This window comes from Amblyomma americanum, chromosome 9, assembly GCF_052857255.1.
Source record: "Amblyomma americanum isolate KBUSLIRL-KWMA chromosome 9, ASM5285725v1, whole genome shotgun sequence".
In the NCBI taxonomy this organism is placed as follows: domain Eukaryota; kingdom Metazoa; phylum Arthropoda; class Arachnida; order Ixodida; family Ixodidae; genus Amblyomma; species Amblyomma americanum.
The window spans coordinates 131,586,263-131,609,357 of record NC_135505.1 but is presented as its reverse complement, the minus strand read 5'-3'; the positions used below and the strand labels follow the sequence as shown (position 1 = coordinate 131,609,357).

General features: G+C 49.0%; 2 protein-coding genes across 2 annotated transcripts in view; both read right to left on the bottom strand.

Annotated features, from left to right (window-relative positions):
• LOC144104382 (TNF receptor-associated factor 6-like) overlaps window positions 1–23,095 on the bottom strand; it is a 375,592-nt gene that overhangs the window by 139,024 nt on the left and 213,473 nt on the right. The window lies entirely within an intron of this gene.
• Window positions 11,673–22,346, bottom strand: LOC144104395 (uncharacterized). The gene is made up of 2 exons (XM_077637372.1): window positions 21,683–22,346; window positions 11,673–12,957 (listed from the first exon to the last, which is right to left on the bottom strand). The coding sequence occupies exons 1-2, from the start codon at window positions 21,965–21,967 to the stop codon at window positions 11,953–11,955; spliced, it is 1,290 nt and encodes a 429-aa protein (XP_077493498.1). The 5' UTR covers window positions 21,968–22,346; the 3' UTR covers window positions 11,673–11,952.

Sequence of the window (23,095 nt, the reverse complement as noted above, 5' to 3'; positions counted from 1 at the left end):
GCGGGCCAATGAAGCCTTGCGATTTTTCCACAATACAACTTGTGCGCTGTCGATAAACATTTCACAGATGGGCAGCAGGTGTTGTTGCTTGAAAGGGAAGGCGAGGGAAAGTTGATGTCCAAGTGGACGGGGCCTGTGACGGTAATGCGGAAGACGCGCCCGTACAGTTATCTGATCAAACTCGACAATGGCGCATGTCGGACTGTCCACGCAAACAAGCTCAGAGCATACCACGCACGGGTGAATGTAGTAGGGGTGATATTCGAGGGCGACGCGGAGTTCGGCGACGTGCCCACGTTCCCCATGCGCTCAGTGTCAGGCGACGCGCTGCCGCCGGGTGCTCTCGAAGATTTGAACGAAGCGCAGCGCCGAGAACTAGAGGCACTGATAGAGGAGAATGGCCACGTTTTCAGCAGTAGGCCCGGCAAATGCACGCTAGGAGCGCACAAAATCGTGCTAAGGGAGGGTGCTTAGCCACGGGCTGGCCATGCGTACAAGGATCCGATGGCGTATCGGAAGGAAGTGGAGAGGCAAGCAGATGAGCTCCTGGAGTGGGGACTAATATATCCCGTGGAGAGTCCTCATGCTCACCCAGTGGTTTGCGTCGCAAAATAGGATGGGGTGCTGCGCCTGTGCTGCGATTATCGGAAGTTGAATGCGATAACCGAGCAGGACGCGTTCCCGATGAGCCTACCGTCCGAGCTGCTGTTCCGAGTAGCGAAGGCACACTTCATCAGCCTAATAGACATGCTGAGAGGCTATTGGCAAATATCCCTTGACGAGCAGGCACAGACCCTCACGGCATTCGTCACTCCGGTTGGGCAGTACGCATGGAAGGTCAAGCCCGTCGGCCTTCGAAATGCGAGTTCGACATTTCAGAGGGTCATAAACCAGGAACTAGCACCGCACCGCGAGTACGCATGCGCCTACATAGATGACCTCGCAATTTATTCAGACGCCTGGGAGGAGCATTTGAGGCACGTTCGGGCGGTGCTCGCTTCGATCTCAGCCGCCGGGTTCACCGTGAACGCAGGCAAATGTGGTTTCGCGAGACGAGAAGTCGAATTTTGGGCCATGTGGTTGGGTCGGGGAAGCACAGCGCTAGTCCAGAAAAGGTCAGGGCAATAGACGAGATGCCGAGGCCCCAGACAACGAAGGAGCTCAGAAGCTCTCTGGGCTTAGCTAACTATTACCGACAATATGTCCCCGGCTATTCCCGCGTCGTGCTGCCACTGACGAGCTTAACTAGCAGGCGGACACCGCAGCGGCTCCCATGGGATGACGAGGCGCAGAAAGCGTTTGATGATGTGAAAGCTTGCTTGAAGAGCGCATCCTCACTTCATGCGCCTGACCCAAGTCGGGAGTTCGTGCTCGCAACCGATGCTTCGGACTACGCGGTGGGAGCCTGCCTTGCCCAGTGCGATGACGAGGGCCGCGTTCAGCCTATCGCTTTTCTGAGCAAAAAGCTTAGCCCGGCTCAGACCCGCTGGGCGACTATCGAGAAGGAGGCTTATGCCATCATTTGGGCGTTAGGGCGACTTGAAGTCTGGTTGTGTGGTGCACAAATTCGGGTCATAACGGACCATAACCCGCTCAAATACTTGACTCTCAGTAGTCCGCACAGCGCCAGGATAACACGCTGGGCACTCGCTCTGCAGAGATTCGATATCCGGGTCGAGCACAAAAAGGGGGAGCAAAACGCCAATGCCGATGCAATGTCGCGACTCGTAGCTGCCAACTAGAGGCGTGGGGGAACCCGGGGCCTGAAGTTATGTCATTTATGGAGGTGTACCCTAAGGCTTTGGCAACGCATATGCTTCGGCATATGACCCGGGCGGCGGTCGTTCAGTGTGTGACTAGGAGGCAATTTTGGAGACGCGTTCCTCATGCTCACTGTGAATGCTTATCAGCTCCATATGACTGCCAGGCACTTCCTGTGCACGTGGGGGCATCAAGAAGAATTGGGTAGTGGTGGCGCCTTAAGTGGCCCCTCGGAGACGGCTTTCGACAATCTGTGCGGTCGTCGCATGCTCTTTAAGCGAGTAAACATGGCGCCCTGCGGGGGAGGATGGAGTGATCCGAGAGGACAATTACTGTTAGTATTCGTGACAATGACCTGTCCCCTCTCCCCCATCTTTGATTTGGCGTGTTTTACTCTCCTCTGTCTCTTTTTCAATGTGTTTTCCTCTCCCATGTGTTGTATTTGATGTGTTTTCCTTTCCCCGGTCCTTGATTGGATGAGTGCTTGTGTTTGACCTAATTGGTTGGTGTCACCGCTGAGGGTGGGGACTTAGGGATTAAAAGAAGACGTGTTGGTGGGACCGGGGGTTGATTTCGTCTGGTCACTCTGCGGATCAATCAGTATGTACATAGTTGTTCTCCTTGTTGTACCTTCCATTCTGTTTTAACTATTTTATGTGTGATAAAACAGTTTACTTCCTGAAGTTCCTCGAGTAATGTGACTGAGCAAGTTTAGAACCTCAAGACGTCGGCGTCCAACAACTTCTACCTTTCCCCTTCGGGCTGACATCAAAGAAGAGAAAGGGGTAAAAGGAACGCAACTGGCCCCCTCATATTCCGAAATTTTGCCCAATCTAATTTCTAACACCTCGGCTCGTTTTTGCTTCCTCTCTTTGTTATATTCCGGGTGCATAATTTTTGGCAGGGGGGGGGGCGGGGGGTCATCAGATTTTGTCTGATTTTCCTATCTAGCTCCACCTCTTGCGCGGGACACCTAACCGGTTTTATTCCAACTGTGTTCAGAATGGCTCTTCCTGTCCTCGTGGTGCTAAGTCTCTCAATTTGGGAGGTTCGCACCGCCTCCACCAATTCTGGGCGGGGCATGTAATATGCGGCTGGCTGACATGCCAGCGAATCGCTCGCGAATCCCGGCTCCGCGGCGCATGCTCCCTCTCTCAAGCGGCGGCGCAGCTCCCGCTCACAATAACCACTTAACTGAAAGTTGCCACAAGATAGTGCACTCGCTGCATAAAAGAAATCGTAATTTAGCATGCGCGGGTCAATGGATTGCGCAGATATGCTACGTTCGTTGTACAAAGGCAACGACTGCTCACAAGACACCGATTTTAACGGAAGGTGAGGCGTGAAATATTGCGTGGTTTTGCGTAACTGAACAAAACTAACGAGTTCATCATTCTCTGGTACAACTCTGTCCTGTAAGAGTGCTGTATGTGAAGAATTTACAAAAGAAAGGGCAAATATTTTTTTCCAAACGGCCCACCGCGTCACATGCACACAGTGCAACCAAACGGGACAATAATAATAATAATTGGTTTTTGGGGAAAGGAAATGGCGCAGTATCTGCCTCATATATCGTTGGACACCTGAACCTCGCCGTAAGGGAAGGGATAGAGGGAGTTGAAGGAGAAAGGAAGAGGTAACGTAGTGGAGGGCTCCGAAATAATTTCGACCACCTGGGAAATCATTCCGGAGATCTCCACTACGGCACCTTTTTCTTCCTTTCTTCTTCAAAACCGTAAAAATAATAATTGGTTTCGGAGGGAAAGGAAATGGCGCTGTATATATATCGTTGGACACCTGAACCGCGCCGTAAGGGAAGGGTAAAGGAGGGAGTGAAAGAAGAAAGGAAGATAGAGGCGCCGTAGTGGAGGGCTCCGGAATAATTTCGACCACCTGGGGATCTTTAACGTGCACTGACATCACACAGCACACGGGCGCCTTAGCGTTTTTCCTCCATAAAAATGCAGCCGCCGCGGTCGGGTTCGTTTTTATGGAGGAAAAACGCTAAGGCGCCCGTGCGCTGTGCGATGTCAATGCACGTTAAAAACAAGATGAGCAAAATTGGCTTCCGAGGAAAGGAAATGGCACAGTAATTGTCTCACATCTCGGCAGGCACCTGGACCGCTCCGCAAGTGAACGGATAAAAGAGTGAGTGTGAAAGGAAATGCAGCGCCGTGGTGGCTCAGTGGCTAGGGCGCTCGCCTACTGAGCTAGATTACCCGGGTTCGAACCCGAGCGCGGCGGTCGTGTTTCGACGGAGGCGAGACGCAAAGGCGCCCGTGTGCTGTGCGATGTCAATGAACGTTGAAGATCCCCAGGTGGACGAAATTTTTCCGGAGCCCTCCACTACAGCACCTCTTTATTCCTTTCTTCTTTCACTCCCCCCTTTATCGCTTCCTTTACGACGCGGTTCAGGCGTCCGCCAGGTGTTAGATACTGCGCCATTTCCTTTCCCAACAATCAACTTTCAGTTGCAAAGTTGTGCCGTAGTGGAGGGCTCCCGAATAATTTCGACCACCTGGGGATCTATTTTTAAGCGGCTCACTTCCATTTTATTCCCATTTTTGAATCGAGACCTTCTCTACATTAGATAAGGCCGATTTCGCCGTCCGTTGCCGGTTGACCTTCAGATAAGCCAGAGGTCAAGTTTGGCTATAGGCCTAATCATATGATGTCCACCATGGTATCGCACCACTTGACATTTTCCCTTTTGATTCGTCGGTAGAGGGCGGTAGAATAGGCCGCAGTGTTCATTGGATGACCAACCTAACTGCCACCTGCCAGGTTTTGGGGGTGGGTTTGTGTGGGCGCGCTGCCTATCCAGTGTGCGGAACGCACTCAATGTTACAGACGCCAAGGCGCGTCTTGTTTCCGGATACGCCGCAGCTTTCGCTCTGTAACCGGGTTCAGCAGTAGTTAAGCGGCAGCTAATTTTTTCAAAGCGGCACGTTAAGTTGATGTCTTGAAAGAAAGGGAAAATACGCACCATTTTGTTTCTATTATAAACAAAATTGAGCACGGACAACCCAAAGGTCACTCAATGTCGCTAGAGGTCATGGGTCAAGGTCAGCGGTCAAGTGTTCTACACCTTGGCTGGACTGAAGACGCTTGCTTGGACTGAAGATCGTTCAAGGTCGTTGTGCTGCGTACCCGGAGACTGCTTTACCTCGCGTAGTGAAGCTTTTCGCTTTAAAATAAATACAAGGGTCAGCTCTCAAGTATTGTTCAAGGCAATAGCTGAAACTTCATCCGCAGCTGATCATCATGGAGGTACCCGTCACGGATGTCATGTGTGAGAATAAAAAGTGCACAAAAATGAAACGGCTGGTTGCTTGATGTGGTTGGCTTTTGGTTATCGCGGCCATGTGGATCTGGTCTAACTTGCAGCACCCGCTCAGCACCTGCTCCCGGGCGAATGACGCTGAACATGACCTTGTGATAGAATGGCAACTTGACAACGTCGTCCATGTCACCTTTGTGCACGGTGTACTTCACGCTCACAAACAGATTTCCATGGACTTTCGAGATCTGCACTCCAGGAGACATGCAGTAGCCAAGAAGGTACACCTTCTCGCATTCTTACTCAGCACAGCCAACCTTCATCGCCTTGTATTGAAGCTGCTTCACTCCTCGCACAAGAAACTCACACATCGTCACTTGTTTAACGGTTCCTCTACGCGCATCGGCGACGGGTTGCAATGTTTTTTGAACGCTTTCTTGCAACTCAGCCTCCACATGTGCAATGCTGGGTGCAATCTGGGAGGGATCTTCTCTAGTTCCGTTCACTTTTTCTCTACACTGACATCAGTTTTCGAACAAGTGTTTACTTTATCGCTGCATGTCGCAGAACATTCTTTCAGTTCAGCGTTAGACGACGGCATTGCCTCGTGGTCCTGTCTTGATAAAGACGTTAGTTCTTGACGCAGTGTCTTCTTTAGTGTGTTTATGTCATGAGAGATTTCGCTTAATCTGTCCTCATGTTTGCCGATGTCAACAGCCATTGAGCTCAGACAAGCTGTGATTTCAGCCGCCTGCCTTTCCGTATGACTTCCAAATGTCCCTTTGAAAGAAGTCAAAGATGCTGCTTCATCTAGGTGAACCTCTGGAACTTGGCTTTCGAATGCGACAGGCGTCGAAGTGTTGCAAGAGGCGGACCGGAGATGCGTGCACACGTCTCTGCAAAGAACGGTGGCCGAGCACCTGGGACAACGGACGGAGTGGTGTTCACATTCCAGAAGGAAATGTTGGAAGATCCCTGAAGCAGCCGTCACATACTGACACCCACTAGCTTTCTTTCCAGTAGTTGACCTACGAGGGGACAAAAGAAGTCACTCGGGCGCTTCCGAAGATATTGGAAAAGACTCACAACGTTCCCACTGTGAGGTGAATCAGAAATGAGATTGGATTATAACTGTTCGGTGGTGGGCCTTTTATGGTGACGTAAAATTTTTTATTCTTCGCCCTTGAATTTATTTTGAGAAATTAAACACTGCACGTTATAGGCCATTAGCACGAACGATCACGTTTTCTATTTGGTGTGTATACTAAACTTGATTAGTGCACCTCGCTCGGCATGTTGGATGTAAATCATAAATAAAGGCATTCAAATGTGAAAAAAATTGCACGTTGTTTTCCTAACGATTCGTAAAACATCTTTAAAAGGAAGGGACGCTAAATGAACTGACACATCGTGTTCAAGCAAGCGACGTAACTGTTAACCGAGCTGCCCAGCAGCAGGTGGGAGACCAGACATTTCAGTGCGGATGCACTGCTTCATCAGGTCTAGCCGGCTTGCTTAGTTTGTGTGAAGCTTGACCTTGAAGGTGACCTTGGTGAAACCAAGCATAGCAACAGTCCATGCAGAAATAAAAAAAATGTTTCCGCGACGTGGTTCCAAAGCAGCGGTGGTGTGAACAGATAAGCTTCGCTGGCTACTGCACTGTAGGGTATTATGTTATCCCTGCAGCCGATCACACCTCATATTAAAGCACAACACACTCTCGCGCTGTGCAGGGCAATAACTCGTCTTCATCGACTTCCATCTGCGGCTCGAACAGATAAAATCAGATCGGATAAGCTTAATCTCGATCAGGGCTAAATCTGAGCCTTATTTCGTTGCCAGACGTACCGACGACCCGGAGAAGGAAAACCGTGAACCAACAAAGACAAGCAAATGCTATCGCACTTCTACTTGGTTTAGCTACGTGAAGACTTTACCACTTATTTTTTTGTTTGTTGAAATACACGATGGCCGGACCCTGATAGCTTTCGCAACGCTCAAGCACGGAAACTTTGATGGCGTGTCGGAACACTATGGAGAACGAGTTCACGGCGGCGGCTTCAGACGGCCACCGTAGAGCGGCGTGCGAACATTGAATCCAACACGTGCTTTTTCGGTACAAGAAAAACAAGGTGCGCTTCTTTATACACAGGACGAAGGTAGAAACTGGGAGATGTCGGGCGCGCCAGTGAAACGCAAGGCGCCGCTCTACAAATAATCACATGCTAACCAAGCTGTGCGGGATGGCTAAGCTTAACGAATAGATACAATGGGTGCATGATAAAGTAATACAAAACCTGCCTACTAAGAAAAGGGAACTAAAAAAAAACTTAAAAATAGGGTACTGATAAAAAAGCGATGTTACGCTGAATGCTTGTTCTTCTTGAAGCACACTAGCAGGAACTCTTAGGTAGACATTCTAGGCGCGGCCTCTGCCAAAGCCTGAATGCTGAGTTTCAACGACTATAGGAATGCCAGCACTTTACGACGAAAGTTTCACGGCCGACTGGTTGGCTTCGGTGCTTACCAATGCAGCACGCATACCATCTCTAGCACTCGAAAGCAATGTTGGCTGAGAAGTTTCCTCTCACCGTATTCATGTTTGAGCTTTCAAGCGGAAACAATTTGTGCAGAGAGAATCTAATGTTTTCCAAACAAAGATACTACGTAAAATGCGTAGCAGGTGCAATTTATAAGCTGATGACAGCCTAATTATTTTACAGATGCAATTATTTTACAGATGCAATATTTTGCAGGGCTCTTTCTTCCAATTCCACTGCCGTTCTTTCCTCCGCTGGATCGGAAACGTGCAGACTTGTTTGAAACCCTCCTCACGGGAAGCAACAACCGAAAAGAAACAAAAAAAGGGGGGAAGGCACCAGAAGATCTTAAATTGTCGCCTACCTTTCTCCTAAGCAGGTCGTCAGCAGGGAAGTCCATGAGGGTGACGTCATCCTTCTCGTACCCGCATCCGTCCAGAGGACACTGGTGTGAACCGTTCTGGCCGCACTGTTCGTAGCAGCACTCGCACAGCGCGTGCATGCAGGGAAGCGACGCGGTTCCCTAGCGGAGCAGCCCGTAGGCGCTGCATACTCGGTTGGCTGGAATAGGCTACAGGAAGGTCGGGGTCCTCCAGTCAAGCTCCGGGGAGAACCCAACCAGCGTGTACTGCGGGCTCGCAGGAGGCATTTACGATGTGCACGGTTGTTTCGCGCTTGGTGCCAAACTGGGAGCGCGTGGCCGCCCTGGTTCGAGAAGCGCTGTCGCCGACAACCGACGAGAATGCGAGGCACAGTGCGCATGCCGGCGACCTCACCGCGCATGTGCCCTGCTATCGGCGGCCACGCGCTCCCACTTTCGATCTAGTGTGAAACGTCCAGTCGGCTGGCTGCGCATGTCGTACGAGGCATTGCCCTTTCCTCCCTGTTAAACCTTGACGCCTGACGTTTAATACACGATGCACAGGCCAAAAATGCAGATAATTGTAATTTCTGCCCTCATATCAACTTGAATTGCTACCATACTTCAAGTACCGCTCTTCTTCCACTTATCGACGCAAGGCCAAAATATAAGCTTCCGGAGAACCAGGAGGCCCGCGAAAAGATAAATTGCTAAAGTTAGCCCTAATGCGAAATAGTACGAAATTTGTGGTCGCAATGCTGCATTCACAGATGATAGAGCTGATTTGAATTTTGCACTTGAATTGCGGTATATGCCTCCGTACTAGCATATGGTTTTTTGGTCATGAAACAGCAAGATATATAAATATCAGCTCCAATAATTTAATATGTAATTACTTGGTTTGGCTTTATGAGTGTTTAACATCCCAAAGCACTTCAGGCTATGAGGGACGCCGCAGTGAAGGGCTCCGGAACAATCGACCACCTGGGGTTCTTTAACGTGGTCTGACATCGCACAGTACACGGACCTCTAGAATTTCGCCTCCATCGAAATTCGACAGCTGCGGACGGGATCGAACCCGTGTCTTTCGGGTCAGCAGCCGAGAGTAATAACCACTGAACCACAGCGGCGGGTAATATGTAATTACTGTTTTCTTAGCGAATAAAAAAGTCTTTACATTTTGTTCGACGTTATCAACTGATGTGAATTAATGAGTCAAGGTCTTCGCGCCGGAAATGTCGCGGAATATTGAAATGTTATGCGTATACAGATATAGGGCAGTTCAGATGTGATGATCATAAGATTAAAATCACCTTTTTTTTTTAACTGAGGTTTGATCCCTGCTTATGCACGCATACGGGGTGTTTCACGTAACGTGAACCAGGGATTAAGAAAAGTGTTGCACCGGAGGTGGGTGAAATCGACAATCCATTGCTTCCCAGGACCGCACCTTGGGCGTGTTTGTTATTCACTTGAGTTGGAACTGCGCAAAACGACGGGACAGAAGCAGCGGTTTTCTCCTCTCCCGTGCCGTTGTTCTGCGCTGTTCCGTCACAAAAGTATTGCTTCCCGTGGAGTGGCGCTCCTCGGAGTATATTTAAATTCTGGTTAATTAGCTAAATTTTATACGAATAATATCTCATGTTCACTTTAAGGTCAGGCGCATTTCGTTAAGTTTTAGAGGGCGTTACAAAATAAACAACTCAGATTTCCTACTTTCTTTTGGAAGCGTGTTTTAAACGAACGAAACAGGCGCTCTGACCGTACCCATGTAAATGGTCGCCGCTCAGTTCGCCGGGCTGCACAATAATAGAAGAAAATAAATCAAACCGGTCTAAAATGCGCGCTTCCAATTTTTGTCTGCGCGACAGCTCCGTGAAAGCTTCGTCTTGACTGACTGTAGATGGCGTGCCTATCACTTATGGCCGTTCACGACGCGCGCTTTCCATGTTCCCAGAAAATGTGCTGACGCAGGCTGTGATGGCGTCGTTTACATGACAGGGCCAAGTTGAGTAGTAGAGTCATCGGGTCGAAAGCCGGTCATTGGGTTCATGTAAACGCACGCAGGGCTGGGAGTTGGGGGTCGCGTTCAGTCAACTTCGCTACAAGGGGTAGGTTGACTCAACTCGACGCTGTCTCAATGTTCTTTAGCCATGTCGAGTCGAAGAGTCGGGTTAGTGGGAGGGGAGATGATAAATCTGACCCGCCGCGATGGCTAAGTGCTAGTGTGCTCGGCTACTGAGACGAAATTCCCGGGTTCGATCCCGGCCACGGCGGCCGCGTTTCGATGGAGGCGAAAGGCGCCGGTGCGGTGTGTGGTGTCAGTGCACGTTAAAGATCCCCAGGTGGTCGAAATTAGTCCGCAGCCCTCCACTACAGCACCTCTTTCTCTCTTTCATCTTTCACTCGCACCTTCCTCCCTTACCTTACTTCGCGGTTCGCATGTCCACCGAGATATACGAGGCAATTACTGCGCCATTTCATTTGCTGAAAAACGAATGTTCAAAAATGAATTTGCACTTTTTGGATGATAAATGCGAACCTGTGTTTCACTTGCGCCGTCACGCCTCCGAGAGAGCGGAGGCGTGACGGCACCACCGCTGTTTCAGAGGCAAGCACTGCCCTCTCCCATTGGGCTGTTCGGCGCTTGCTGCTGCAGTCGAAACTGCATCGACTCGCTAAATTCAAGTTCATGTAAACATGAACTCGTCGTGCTGGCGGGGTGGCCTTGCTCAACCCGACTCCCGACTCGGCCCGACGCTATCGGGTGCATGTAAAAAGGAGTTTAGACATGGTGAACGCCTACGCCTCTTTCATTCAATACGTGATTGGCAGCGTTATACTTAGGGTTCGGACTTTTCGGTTTAAACCGGAAAAGGTACGCCGAATTCAATTTTCGAAGTTCGGTTTTAATCGAAGAGTGTCATGACCCATGACATGGACGCCACAGCTATAGCATGTATTACCTATTCAAGAGAATAAATTATTAGCTACGCCAGCCAGGGGCGTAGTGATATTGTGGTACCTTTTGGTTAAACAGAGGTGTCGTGCGTTTTGAGGCATTGCTCCACTACCTTACACGCATCTGCATACCGACAGGCTCCAATCCATCCTCGGCAGAGCTGCGCAGATTCCGATATTAAAAAAAATAAACTGGAGGACACAGTTGAGCACCGCTGTAAGGGCATGACACGGCAGGGTTAATGCCCCCATCTCCGGAAATGATCATTCTCTACAGTGTATTCAGACACCACTGGGACTCGTCATACCACTGATGGCGCAGTGGCGCAGAGGTTACGCGATGCGCCACTTCCCTCCGATTGGCAGGTGCTGCTACCAGTCGGGGTTGCGAGAGCAACCTCTCGCGACCAATCGTTAATTTAGCTGAAACCTGCCACGGCCTCTGATGCCGAAGCTGGACAATTTGTTCCCACATCAAACACTAAATGTTCTTGCGTTAAAACGCGTTCTTTGCTTTTATTTGTGCTACTGCGTAACTCTGATGCCTTTCTTTTCACGGTGTAAGAAATCCGCGATTCTCTAATGTTCAACTACATGATAATAAGATTACGATAAAATCGCGACCGTGATGTTCTGATGAAAACGAAATGAATATTGGATCTGAGCCTTACATCACAAATTAAGGTTGCCGTTCTTTTTCCAACAAAGAATTAAATAATCAGTAACAGATGCGACAGGCGGGTGCTAACGTTTTACCATGCAGTTTAAGAAAAACGCATTCTCTGCGAGAGCGAAATTAACATTTGTTTATTTAGTAACTTTTATTTCACATAGTACAATAGGAGTAATCTGATGGTCACCAATGAATGAGTTAGAAGCTATGTTCGTGCTCCGGAGCCAATCAAAGCTGGCGAAAAAGAAACCATCATGCAAGTGTTTTTCGATGCGCTAGTTAATACATAAGAAATTGAAGAAAACAGTGAAGCGTACAAAGGTGTCCACAGGCAGGAAATTCGAACCGTTGGCCCGTATCCGCGCTGATATCTGATTCAAGGTAGCAGTGCAAACTTAATCCGAAGCTGGTCATTATCAACGTACCCGTCACGGATAAGATGATCGAGGTTTAAATATTCATTAAAGCAAAAAATCTGAGAAATTGAAGCTGTTGGCTTTTCACTAAATACGTCTGCATATGTGAGCACACGCTCTTCCCTTCCTTTTGGATGAAGTACGCTCATCCTGACATTGTGCTTGAATGGCCACTGAACATAGTCGTCCATGTCGCCCTTGTGCAGAATGTACTTCACGTACAGCATTACACATGGCCAGTATGTCAGGAACACGACTCCAGGAGACATGCAGTAGCCGCACAGGTACACCTCCTCGCTGTCATAATAAGCCATGTCGTCCTTCATCGTCTCGTTTTGAAGAGATTTCACTCCTTTTACAAAAAACTCGCAGTGCGTCACTTGTTGGCATGATTTTTGGACGCATTCCTTCAATTCAGTCTTGACTTGTTCCATGCTAGCTGCAATCTGCGACAAGTCGGCCCGAGTTACGCTCAATTTATCGTCCAGTTTTTCTTCTGCACTTTTTATACCTCTCAAACAAGTGTTAACTGTATCGCTGCATGACGCCAAACATTGTTCGAGTTCAGAGTTGGACGACCTTATTTCCTCGTGGTTCTGTCCTTTCAAAGACTTTAGTTCTTGACGTAGGGTCTCCTTAAGTGTGTTTATGCCATGAGAGATTCCGATTAATCGGTCCCCATGCGTGCTCATATCAGCATCCATTGGCTTCTTATATGCTGTGATTTGACCCGACGATGCTGCCTCATCCACTTGACCCGCTGGAACTTGGCTTTCGGATGTGACAGGCGTCGAAGTGTTGCAAGAGGCCGACCGGAGATGCGTGCACACGTCTCTGCAAGGAACGGTGGCCGAGCACCTGGGACAACGGACGGAGTGGTGCTCACATTCCAGCAGGAAATGCTGCGAGATCCCTGAAGCAGCCGTCATATAATTGCAGCCCCTGCCTTCATTCCAGCAGTTGACCTGCAAAGATACAAAATAAGTCACTTGGAGACAGGAGGTAACTATCTTGCGAGGGATCTATTTAAGACCTTCTCTGTGTATAGCCAATAGGAAATGAGTTTCGATATTATCTGCTCCTTTCCGGGAGTGAGAAAAGCGCGGAACGCGAAAAATACTTTTAAAATCAAGCTTTTCTATTTTGTAATGTATAGTGAATATGTCTGCTTCATATTACTCAGTATGTTCGATCAAATGATAACTAAAAATGTTGGAGTGTTAAGAGGAGATAAAATTGTGTGCCTAACCATTCGTCAAACACCTTTAAAAGGACGGAGATCTTACTGTGAACTGACACACCATATTCGATAAAAGGGCATAACTTCCTACCGAGCAGCCCGGCAACAGGTGGCAGGTCAAAATCTTTTGTTTGCTCAAGAAAAAAAAAACAACGGCTTGTCCCTGATAACGATGGCGACGCTCCAGCAGCGCATTCTGGGACGCATCGGGGCGCTGCACGAGAATTTCATAGCGGCGGCTTCAGACAGCCCCGGTAGAACGGCATGCGAACTTTGAATCCAAAATGCGCATTTTCAGTACAAGAACAAGATACGCAGCTTAAAACATAGGGCGAAGTTAGAAGCAACGAGACGTCGGCCGCACTTATCAAAAAGGCAAACCTGCGGACTACATTTAATTTAGCCAAGGTAACATTAAACGTAGCCAGCCATGCGAGATTACTAAGGAGCCGAGTTCGGCTACATGATTAGAATGGAAACATAACAAAGTAATGAAACCTTCGTTATCGAACTGTTTTTTTTATTCGGGTAAACGAAAATTGGTAAAAGGGGGATGCTTGCCTGAAATTTCATCATGGTATCTCTTGCCTGAATAGAAACAGTACGTAAACAGCGTTATAGCTAAGAGACGTCTTATTCACAAATAACTCCCCTTTTCGAAGCACACTGGCAGAATGTCTCAGGTCAACGTTCCACACACGGCGTCTGCCAAAGCCATAACGCTGTCCTTCAATGATTATCAAAATGCCCGGAATTTACGATTCAAGTTTCACAACCACCCGCTTTCCTTGGGTGCACACCAATGCACCACACATAGCATCTCCAGCGATCGGAAGCATTGGAAAGCTAGGAGAAATTTCCTCTCCACATGTGAGGTCTTTTAAGCGGAAATATATTTAGCTAAGCGGTTCCCTACACGGCCCAGCAGTTGGCAGAGTGACACGCATATTTTCCGCCTCGCGTTACTACCTAAGCCAAAGGATCGGCAGTTGACCAAGAATTAGCCTTTTCCCAGAACACTGCGTCCTCTACCGTCACATAACTATACCAAGAATGATCAGGTACTGCGTCAAAGTAACCTTAACAGAATTGAAAACTTGTGTTCCACCTGGCTAATGACGCTCAACATATAATAATAATAATAATAATAATCTTTGGGTTTTTTTTTGGGGGGGGGGGGGGGGAGGTAATGGCGCAGTATCTGTCTCATATATCGTTGGACACCTGAACCGCGCTGTAAGGGAAGGGATAAAGGAGGGAGTGAAAGAAGAAAGAAAGAAGAGGTGCCGTAGTGGAATAATTTCGGCCACCTGGGGATCTTTAACGTGCACTGACATCGCACAGCACACGAGTGCCTTAGCGTTTTTCCTCCATAAAAACGCAGCCGCCGCGGTCGGGTTCGAACCCGGGAACTCCGGATCAGTAGTCGAGTGCCCTAACCACTGAGCCACCGCGGCGGGGCTAGTCTGAACATATCCAGATGCAAATTCATGCCGGTAACACGATAGCGCACTAATATCAACTACGCTACGCGTAATTATTGAACTCAACCACGCTTACCGAAGTAGAATCAGAAGGTATCTAGGAATCCATATCAACAACTACCTCGCCTGACCAGAGCACATCACGAAGGTTGATGCTGACGCATCGAAATCACTCGGAATCGAAAGTCACCCTGCGGTCAGCACAGTCAGCTGTCCCTGTTCCCACAGGCGGGCGTGGTCTCACTGGGCGGTGTCTGGTGGTATCAATAGCTTCTGATTGCTTGATTGTCTTTCGCTTTTGCAGGGCGCTTGCAGGTCGCTAGGGGCGCATGTCGACGTCCTCTCCTGGCCAGGGGAACTCCCCCTGGTCGGCCAGCCTCCCCCCTAACCAACTTCCCCTGGACGCCTTCTTTCGGGGTGGCGTCGGCACTATTCCCGTGGCCTTGGTTCCATCGGATGGTGGCGCCATTCGACTGAATAACCCGGATGCAGTTCAGACTGCGCTACAGGCGATTACGCCTCACTTCTTAAAAATCAGTGATGTCCGACAGTACGGCAGAGGAGGCGTGGTGTGCAGGTCGGCCGACCAGGCCTGCATCATGGATTTGTTAACGTCCACAGCTTTTGGAAGCCAGTCGGTAAGCGCATTTATACCGCCGCACTTGGCGTGCTCTAAAGGGCTGGTGCGAGGGGTTGACCCACGCCTTAGCCCTAAGGAAACGCTAGAGAAACTCTCCTCTGCAGGGGTGATTTCTGTACATCGGTGCACTCGGGTCGTTGAGGAAACAAAACTTCCAACTGAAACGGTAATTGCCACCTTTGCGGGTCTCTCCTGTCCATCTGAGTTGAAGGTGTGGCCCCTGGTTTTCAGGGTCGATCCGTATTCTTCAAGGCCACTTCAATGCCGCAACTGCTGGAGATTTGGCCACAGCGCGAACGCCTGCAAGTCGAGCTCAAGGTGCAGTGTGTGTGGTGGTAATCATGACCGTGTAGGAAGGTGTTCAAAAGATGAGATGTGTTGCTTGTGCAGCGGTAGTCACTCCGCCACATATTCTAATTGTCCGGCAAGGGCTGAGGAGGTTAAGGTGCTGGAAGTATTAGAAAAGCGCCGGTGCTCAAGGCGCGAGGCTATGGCTATTGTTAAAGAAAGGACGTACGGGTACTCAAGTGTGGCAGCACGGCAGACGACTGCGGTCGAGGATTCAAGTCTGACAGATGCGATTGCTGCAGCAGTTGAAAAGGCAATGGCCAAGGTCATGGATCGGCTAGTGAATTCAATAACAGAGTGCATATCGCAAGTCATGGTGGCGCAAATGACCTCTTCAATAATGACCTCCAATGCTGCGTTCAAGTCATCCGTGGATCCTGCAGTACCTACTAAACTCAGTGCGGAGACACCTTCCCTTGTTTCAATGCAGCCGCAAAAAGAGCGCACGCCTCCAACTCATGTACCTGAAGTCACGACCGGAGCAATTGATGGGTGTGTTGAACTGATGGAGCTCGATGCTCGAGCTCAGAAACGTAGCCGGTCTCCTTTAGCCGTTGCTGGTCCGTCTAGCTCCCCTCAATCCAAAACAAAAAAGAGTAATTCAGGAAAAACTGGTCACCACAGCATTTTGGAAAAGGCAGTTGCTGCTGCAGATCTCTCCCCAGAATAGGGTCTCTGAGAGTGCTGCAGTGGAACTGCCGTTCAATTCAATCAGCTTTCACTGATTTAGTAACTCTTTCAAATCGATTTTCTCCTCATGTCATTGCGCTTCAAGAAACCTGGTTGTCGAAAGAGTTTTCATTTCAAATGGAACATTATCGAATTTTTAGAATGGACCGCCCATCAAGGGGGGGCGGTTTGCTTCTGCTGGTTTCATCCAGATTTTGTCACAAGGCACGATTGGTGTTTCAGCGGGTGGACGCTCATTGCGAAATCCAGGCAGTGGATCTTTCAGTTCCTGGTTTCCATCCCATTACTGTCGCAAATGTATATTTTCCATCTGGGGTTCATGACTCACGGCCATTAGATTCCTTACTCTCTGTCAGCAGATCACATGTGTTGCTTGTTGGGGATTTCAATTCGCATCACTTGACTTGGGGTTATCGAACAGACCAGTGCGGTTTGCGTTTATGGGATTGGGCTTGTGTGAATAACCTAAACTGTCATAACTCGGGTCTTCCGACCTTTCTCCGTGGGCACTCCCGATCAGCATTGGATTTAACGTTTTCAACCCCAGGGGTAGCAGTTTCCTCCTGGACTCCGGTTGACTGTGCCACAAACAGTGACCATTTCCCACTCACTTTTGACATTGTGTGTCCGATGACTTCTATCGGCGGATTCAGTTGCACCCTAGTCGATTACAACAAGTTCAAAAGTTCACTCAGTTCAGAACTACACTCTTTGCCGAATTGGTCTCAGGAGAGCAGGGTGTTAGGCTTATGCTCTATTTTAGATCGGGTACGGAGGCAATCAGAGTTTACAGTGTGCGATAGCATAGGCACTTCTCAGAGCCCTTGGTGGAATGCAGAATGTTCAAAAGATTATAGGCGGCGCAAGGCAGCCTGGAAGAAACTTATCCATAATCAATGTCCCCGGAATTGGATCGATTATAAGTTTCTTGCAGCTACCTTCAAGCGCACAGTCGCTAGGGCAAAAGAAAAATATGATGAAGAGAATTATGCCCATCTATCAAAATCTAATAACAGACAAGCCTTGTTTCGCTTTCTGAGGTCAAGGAACAGGCTGCCACCGCCTCACAACATCCCCTCTAATGTGCTGACTCCAGTAGAGCTTGCCAGGTCATTAGAAGAAATTGGCAAAGGCTTGGAACACCGTTTTTCGGCTGCGCTCTCTCGCCCACAACTGCTTGGGAATCACTATGATGATTTCCTTAATGTCTCGGTTTCTGAGCTCTCCCAGGTGATAAATCGGTTACCTTCTGCAGCTCCTGGTCCTGACCGTGTCACCTCTGCGATGATTAAAATACTGTTCGACGAATCCCCCAATGCTATATTGGAGCTGGTAAATTACTCTATTAGAACCCCATGGATCCCGGATGTATGGCGTGTTTCTAAAATTATCCCGGTGCTTAAAAAGCCAGGCGAAGGGTTGGTCTTAGACAACATTCGACCAATTTCATTGACATCGAACCTGGTGAAATTGGTTGAACGCGTGCTGTATGGACGAATCATGCCCATTATTACTGAAAAGGGACTACTTAACCCCTGTCAGATTGGTTTCAAGCCTGGGTGCTCTATATGGTGTGCGCATACTGACCTCGAAAGCCGTGTCCGACTGGCGCGCCGGCGTCGACATTATGCTGCGCTGGTAACTCTTGACATCTCGAAAGCATATGACAGTGTCGAACATGGGCCTCTGATGTACAGACTACGTGCTCTGGGATTGCCAAGTTATTTTGTGGAATGGGTGTCAGCTTTCCTGGCTGACAGAGAATTTTATTGTTGTCAACGCGGAGTTTCTACAAGGAAATTTCATCAATCTAGAGGTGTGCCTCAAGGTGCAGTTCTCTCCCCTGTTCTATTCAACCTCTTACTCAGTTCGATTCCGACTTCCCCTGACGTGACTACGTACGTGTATGCAGACGATATAGCTTTCTTTGCTGCTGCGAGTGATTTACATTCTGTGTATATGGTTTTACAGTCATATTTAAATTCCCTTGACCGATGGTTATCTGAATTACACTTAAGTCTTAATGTAAACAAGTGCGCTTTATTACCTTTTCCGGTTACTCAACAGGTACACATTTCATTGTCTTATCGTCATCATGTCATTCCTCAGGTATGTTCCCTAAAGTATCTCGGGGTAACTTATGATTCCTCTCTCTCTTGGCGGCCACATATAGATCAGGTTGCTGCGAAAGGGATTCGGGCGGTAGGCCTTCTGCGAAGGATGAGTAGCCCTCGCTGCGGTTTGCGCAGACATGCTCTGCTGCTGATTTACAAAATGTATATCCGGCCAATCTTGGAATTCGGTTGCGTTTTGTTTTCTGGAGCAGCTGCATACAAAATGCGCCCACTTCTGCTCTTAGAGCGAGAAGCTCTGCGCCTGTGTTTGGGCCTCCCTAAATACGTGGCAAACAATGTTTTGTATCTGGAAGCGCGGGTGCCGTCTCTTACTGCAAGGTTTCGCCTTTTGACAGTACAAACGTTTTTAAAGTTTTGCGACTCGGACCAGCATGCATCCGCGTTGATCTTCCTAAGGCAGCGAGCGGAGTTCTTGGGTGTCGGATGGTCTCGCCTTCAAACTCCCCAAATCTGTTTCGTTGAATCTTTGCTGGGCCCACTGAATGTGCGAATACCTGAAATTGTTCCGGTGCGGTCCATCCCTGCAAATGTGTCTATCATCTACGATGATATTTATCCACGTAATGCAAAATTACTGCCTTTCTCATGGTTAAATGGTATGTTGCAGGATTATTTGTCGACCTTCAGCTCACATGTTGTAATTGCGACTGATGGCTCGGTGTGTGCAGAAAAGGCAGGTGTAGGTATTTACTCCCAGTCCCTTGACTGGTCTTTTTCTCTCCGTCTCCAAGATTTCACTCCTATCTATCTGGCTGAGTTTCTAGCAGTGGTTCTCGCTTTGCGAAAGGTACCAATTTCTTTATCAGCAGTAATAATAATTACGGACTCGTTATCTTTATGCACTTCCCTCTCGGCGTCCACTGAATCGCAGCTCTTTCGCATTCTAAAATTCCTGATCCCTCCACACATCACATTAATTCGATTTCTTTGGGTTCCTGGGCACAGGGGTCTTCTATTAAATGAATCAGCTGATGCTTTAGCGAAGGCAGCCCTGAGTGGACCGATTGTTGACCCGCTTCCAAAAACTGCTTACATCACGGCGGCACGCTTCCGACGGTACACCGTAATGAACGAACTGGGTGCATCAGCGCTTACTTCCTTGGACGACTTCCAGCACCTACTGTTCCCATGGAGAAGCTCAGTCTGGCGATCGCGCAATCTTGAAGTTTCCTTCACGAGGCTTCGCTGCCGAGTACCGCAACTAAATTTTTACCTATACAGGCCTGGTCTGGCGATCTCCCCATTGTGTCCGTATTGTGCGGAGCCGGAAACAATAGAGCACTTTCTTCTTTTTTGCCGTCGTTACTCATCGATTAGGAGGCGACTATTAGAAGTTCCAATACAGAATCTCAGTTTGCGCCTGTCTTCTGTGGTTGTTCTGTCTCTTGGCGCTTCTATGCTTGGCCATACCAATGGGAATGTTTGCTCTGCCGTTCAGAATTATCTACTGGAATCAAAACGTCTACCTTCATGATCTTTCGTCCTGCCCCTCCCATTATCAGCTTCTGTATTTCGGTTTTTACAACCACTTATAGTAATCCCTACCCCTTCTTTGCCTAAATTTTAGTTTGTATGCCCCCCTAACCTCCTGCAACCTCCTCGGCTACGAAAACTGTGCGATCCAAATTTTGGTAGGTCATCCCATGCTTGCCACATGCAACTGGTCATTTAAATAGCCACCGCCTGGTTATGGCCAATCCCCCTTGTTGGTATGTGCCATTGTGTGAGGACAACAACAACAACAACAACACTTTCTGCACGAGAAATTTATCGCGGCGGTTTCAGGCTGCCACACTAGAAAGGCATGCGAACCGTTAGTCTAAGAAAGGCTCGATCAGTACAAGAAAAGCGAGATACACTGCTTTGCCCATAGGAAAAGGTAGAAACAGGGAGACGTCCGTCGCACGCTAAATACTTTAAACCACATGCTAACCATGGAAACACTAAATACAGGCGGTAATGAGCGATTATAACTAAGGCTCCGCATTCGGCTATCTTATTAAGTTTGAAACATGGGAAAGTAATGCAAAATCTATCGCCTTCTTTTCTCTCTTCGTGGAAAGGTGTATTCGTAAAAAGGAGATGTTTCGATGAGAGCTCGGTATTGCATGTGTTGCCCGAGGAGACACCGCAGTTATACCGAGCTTTAGCTAGTGGATATCTGATTCCCAAATTACTCCCCTTTTTGAAGCATGTTGGCACCATTTATCGAATCGGCATTCGATGCACATCCTCGGCTAAAACTAGAATGCCATGCTTCAATGATTATCCAGATTAACGCAGTTTACGCCGAAAAGATCGATACCACATGGTTCCTTTCGGAGCTCACCAATGTACCACGCCTAACATTTTCAGCACTCGAAAGCACTGGAGGCTGAGGAGGTTTCGTCTCACTATATCTCTCTCTGAGCTGCTTTGTACGACGCAGCAGTTAGCGTAGGGACAGATATATTTTTCCCGGGGAGAGGATTTCAAATACTTAAGCTGTGGGGGTCCTCTTCATTTTACGAATGTGGTCTATCGGGAGTTTAACGTCCCAAACCGACTCAGGCTACGAGGGAGGCATTAGCAGAGGGCTATGGGAATTTCGATCCCTTGGTGTTCTCTAACATGCACTGACATCGCACAGTAGACGGGCCTCTAGAATTTCGCCTCCATCGAAATTCGACCGCCGCGGCCGGGATCGGACACGGGTCTTTCGAGTAAACATCCGAGCGCCATAACCCCTGAGCTACCGCGGAGGATTTATTTGAATAAAACCAGAAAAATAATTATGGAAACGAGATATAAAACAAAAACAAGAAAAGGAAAAGAAACGAAAAGAACAAAATTTAAAGATAAAGAAAATAAAAATGAAAAATCGAGAAAGGTAAGAGAGGACAGGGGAAAGGCTTTCGGGCATTTCCACTCTTAAGCAGGTGCAGTACTGTAATATTAGACGGATATCATTGCTATCCAGCCTACTTTCATTACGGCGACACAAAAAGGGCGCTGCAGCAATAGGAACATTTTACAGGGTTCTCGATTTGCACTACGATTTTATACAGTCCTCCGACGGATGTGAAATGCGTAGACATGCGAGAAACACTGTGCAGTAAATCGCAAGGCGCAAACGAAAACAAACAAAAAGAAGCCCCCCATTCTCGTAATTACCTCTCTTCTCAGGAGATCTTCAGCAGTGAAGTCCAACAGAATGACGTCCTCCTTTTCGTAGTGGTTGCCGTCCAGAGGACACTCGTTCAAGCCGCCCTGGTCGCACTGTTCGTAGCAGCACTCGCACAGCACGTGCAAGCAGGGCAGCAACGCGGTCCTCTTGCGCACCAGTCCGCAGGCGCTGCACACCCGGTTGGCTGGAATAAGCTTAAGGAAGGTCAGGGGCCTCCAGTCAAGTTCCGGGGCGAACCCAACCAGCGTGTACTGCCGGCTTGCAGGATCCATAGCTCTCAAGGTAGGTTTGTTCGCTGCGCCGGCCGTTCGTGGAACTGCTTTTCCCACCGCCTAAAAGTGCGTCCTAATCTTGCTGCCGGCGGTAGTCAAGGCCACAGTCGCGACTCCAGGAGCTGACTCACGTCCACGGAGTAAAGACAGACAGGAACGCCCGCGCGGTGCAATGCGTTCGGCTGGCGCGATTTTGCTGCACTTATGTCCAGAGATGGCGCTGGTCCGGCGTTTAGCTTCGCGCTGCACTCTCTCAATTTTCTCTTGCTGGCTGGCCGAAGGGGCTCTGTGCGGGTGTTGTTTGTGCACGCTTTCTCCTCACCCTATCCTCCTCGCAGAAACAGCTAGCGTACCTCAATGCTCCCTTCAACCCCAGCCCCACACACACACACACGACCCCGCTTCGGCCGCTCCTTGAAGGGGGGTGCTTTTCTTTGAAAGGGACAATGTCGCCTCAGCGGGGACGGCCACATGTTTGAAGCTACTTCTCCCCAAACCGGTTGCATGTGCGAGGTTCCACGTCCGCGCGGTCACAGTTTTCTTCGGCCGCAAAACTTGCAAGATGCCTGGTTGCTGCCTGCCAATGAACCCTTGCAGATTTTTCCACAATACAACTTGCGCGCTGTCGATAAACATTTCACAGATGGGCAGCAGGTGTTGTTGCTTGAAAGGGACGGCGAGGGAAAGTTGATGTCCAAGTGGACGGGGCCTGTGACGGTAATGCGGAAGACGCGCCCGTACAGTTATCTGATCAAACTCGACAATGGCGCATGTCGGACTGTCCACGCAAACAAGCTCAGAGCATACCACGCACGGGTGAATGTAGTAGGGGTGATATTCGAGGGCGACGCGGAGTTCGGCGACGTGCCCACGTTCCCCATGCGCTCAGCGCCCGGCGACGCGCTGCCGCCGGGTGCTCTCGAACATTTGAACGAAGCGCAGCGCCGAGAACTAGAGGCACTGATCGAGGAGAATGGCCACGTTTTCAGCAGTAGGCCCGGCATATGCACGCTAGGAGCGCACAAAATCGTGCTAAATGTGACGATTCGTGCACATGCATCGGTGCCACGGCGAGCCGGTCAGTGACTTTTCCTGGAGACGGTTGGCCGCGCCGTCCTGGGGTCGGGT

Coding starts and splice junctions, on each gene's coding strand:
- LOC144104395 (XM_077637372.1), bottom strand. CDS start 21,967: ATGGATCCTGCAAGCCGGCAGTACACGCTGGTTGGGTTCGCCCCGGAA. Junction 12,958..21,682: donor AAGATCTCCTGAGAAGAGAG/GTAATTACGAGA, acceptor GTATCTTTGCAG/GTCAACTGCTGGAATGAAGG.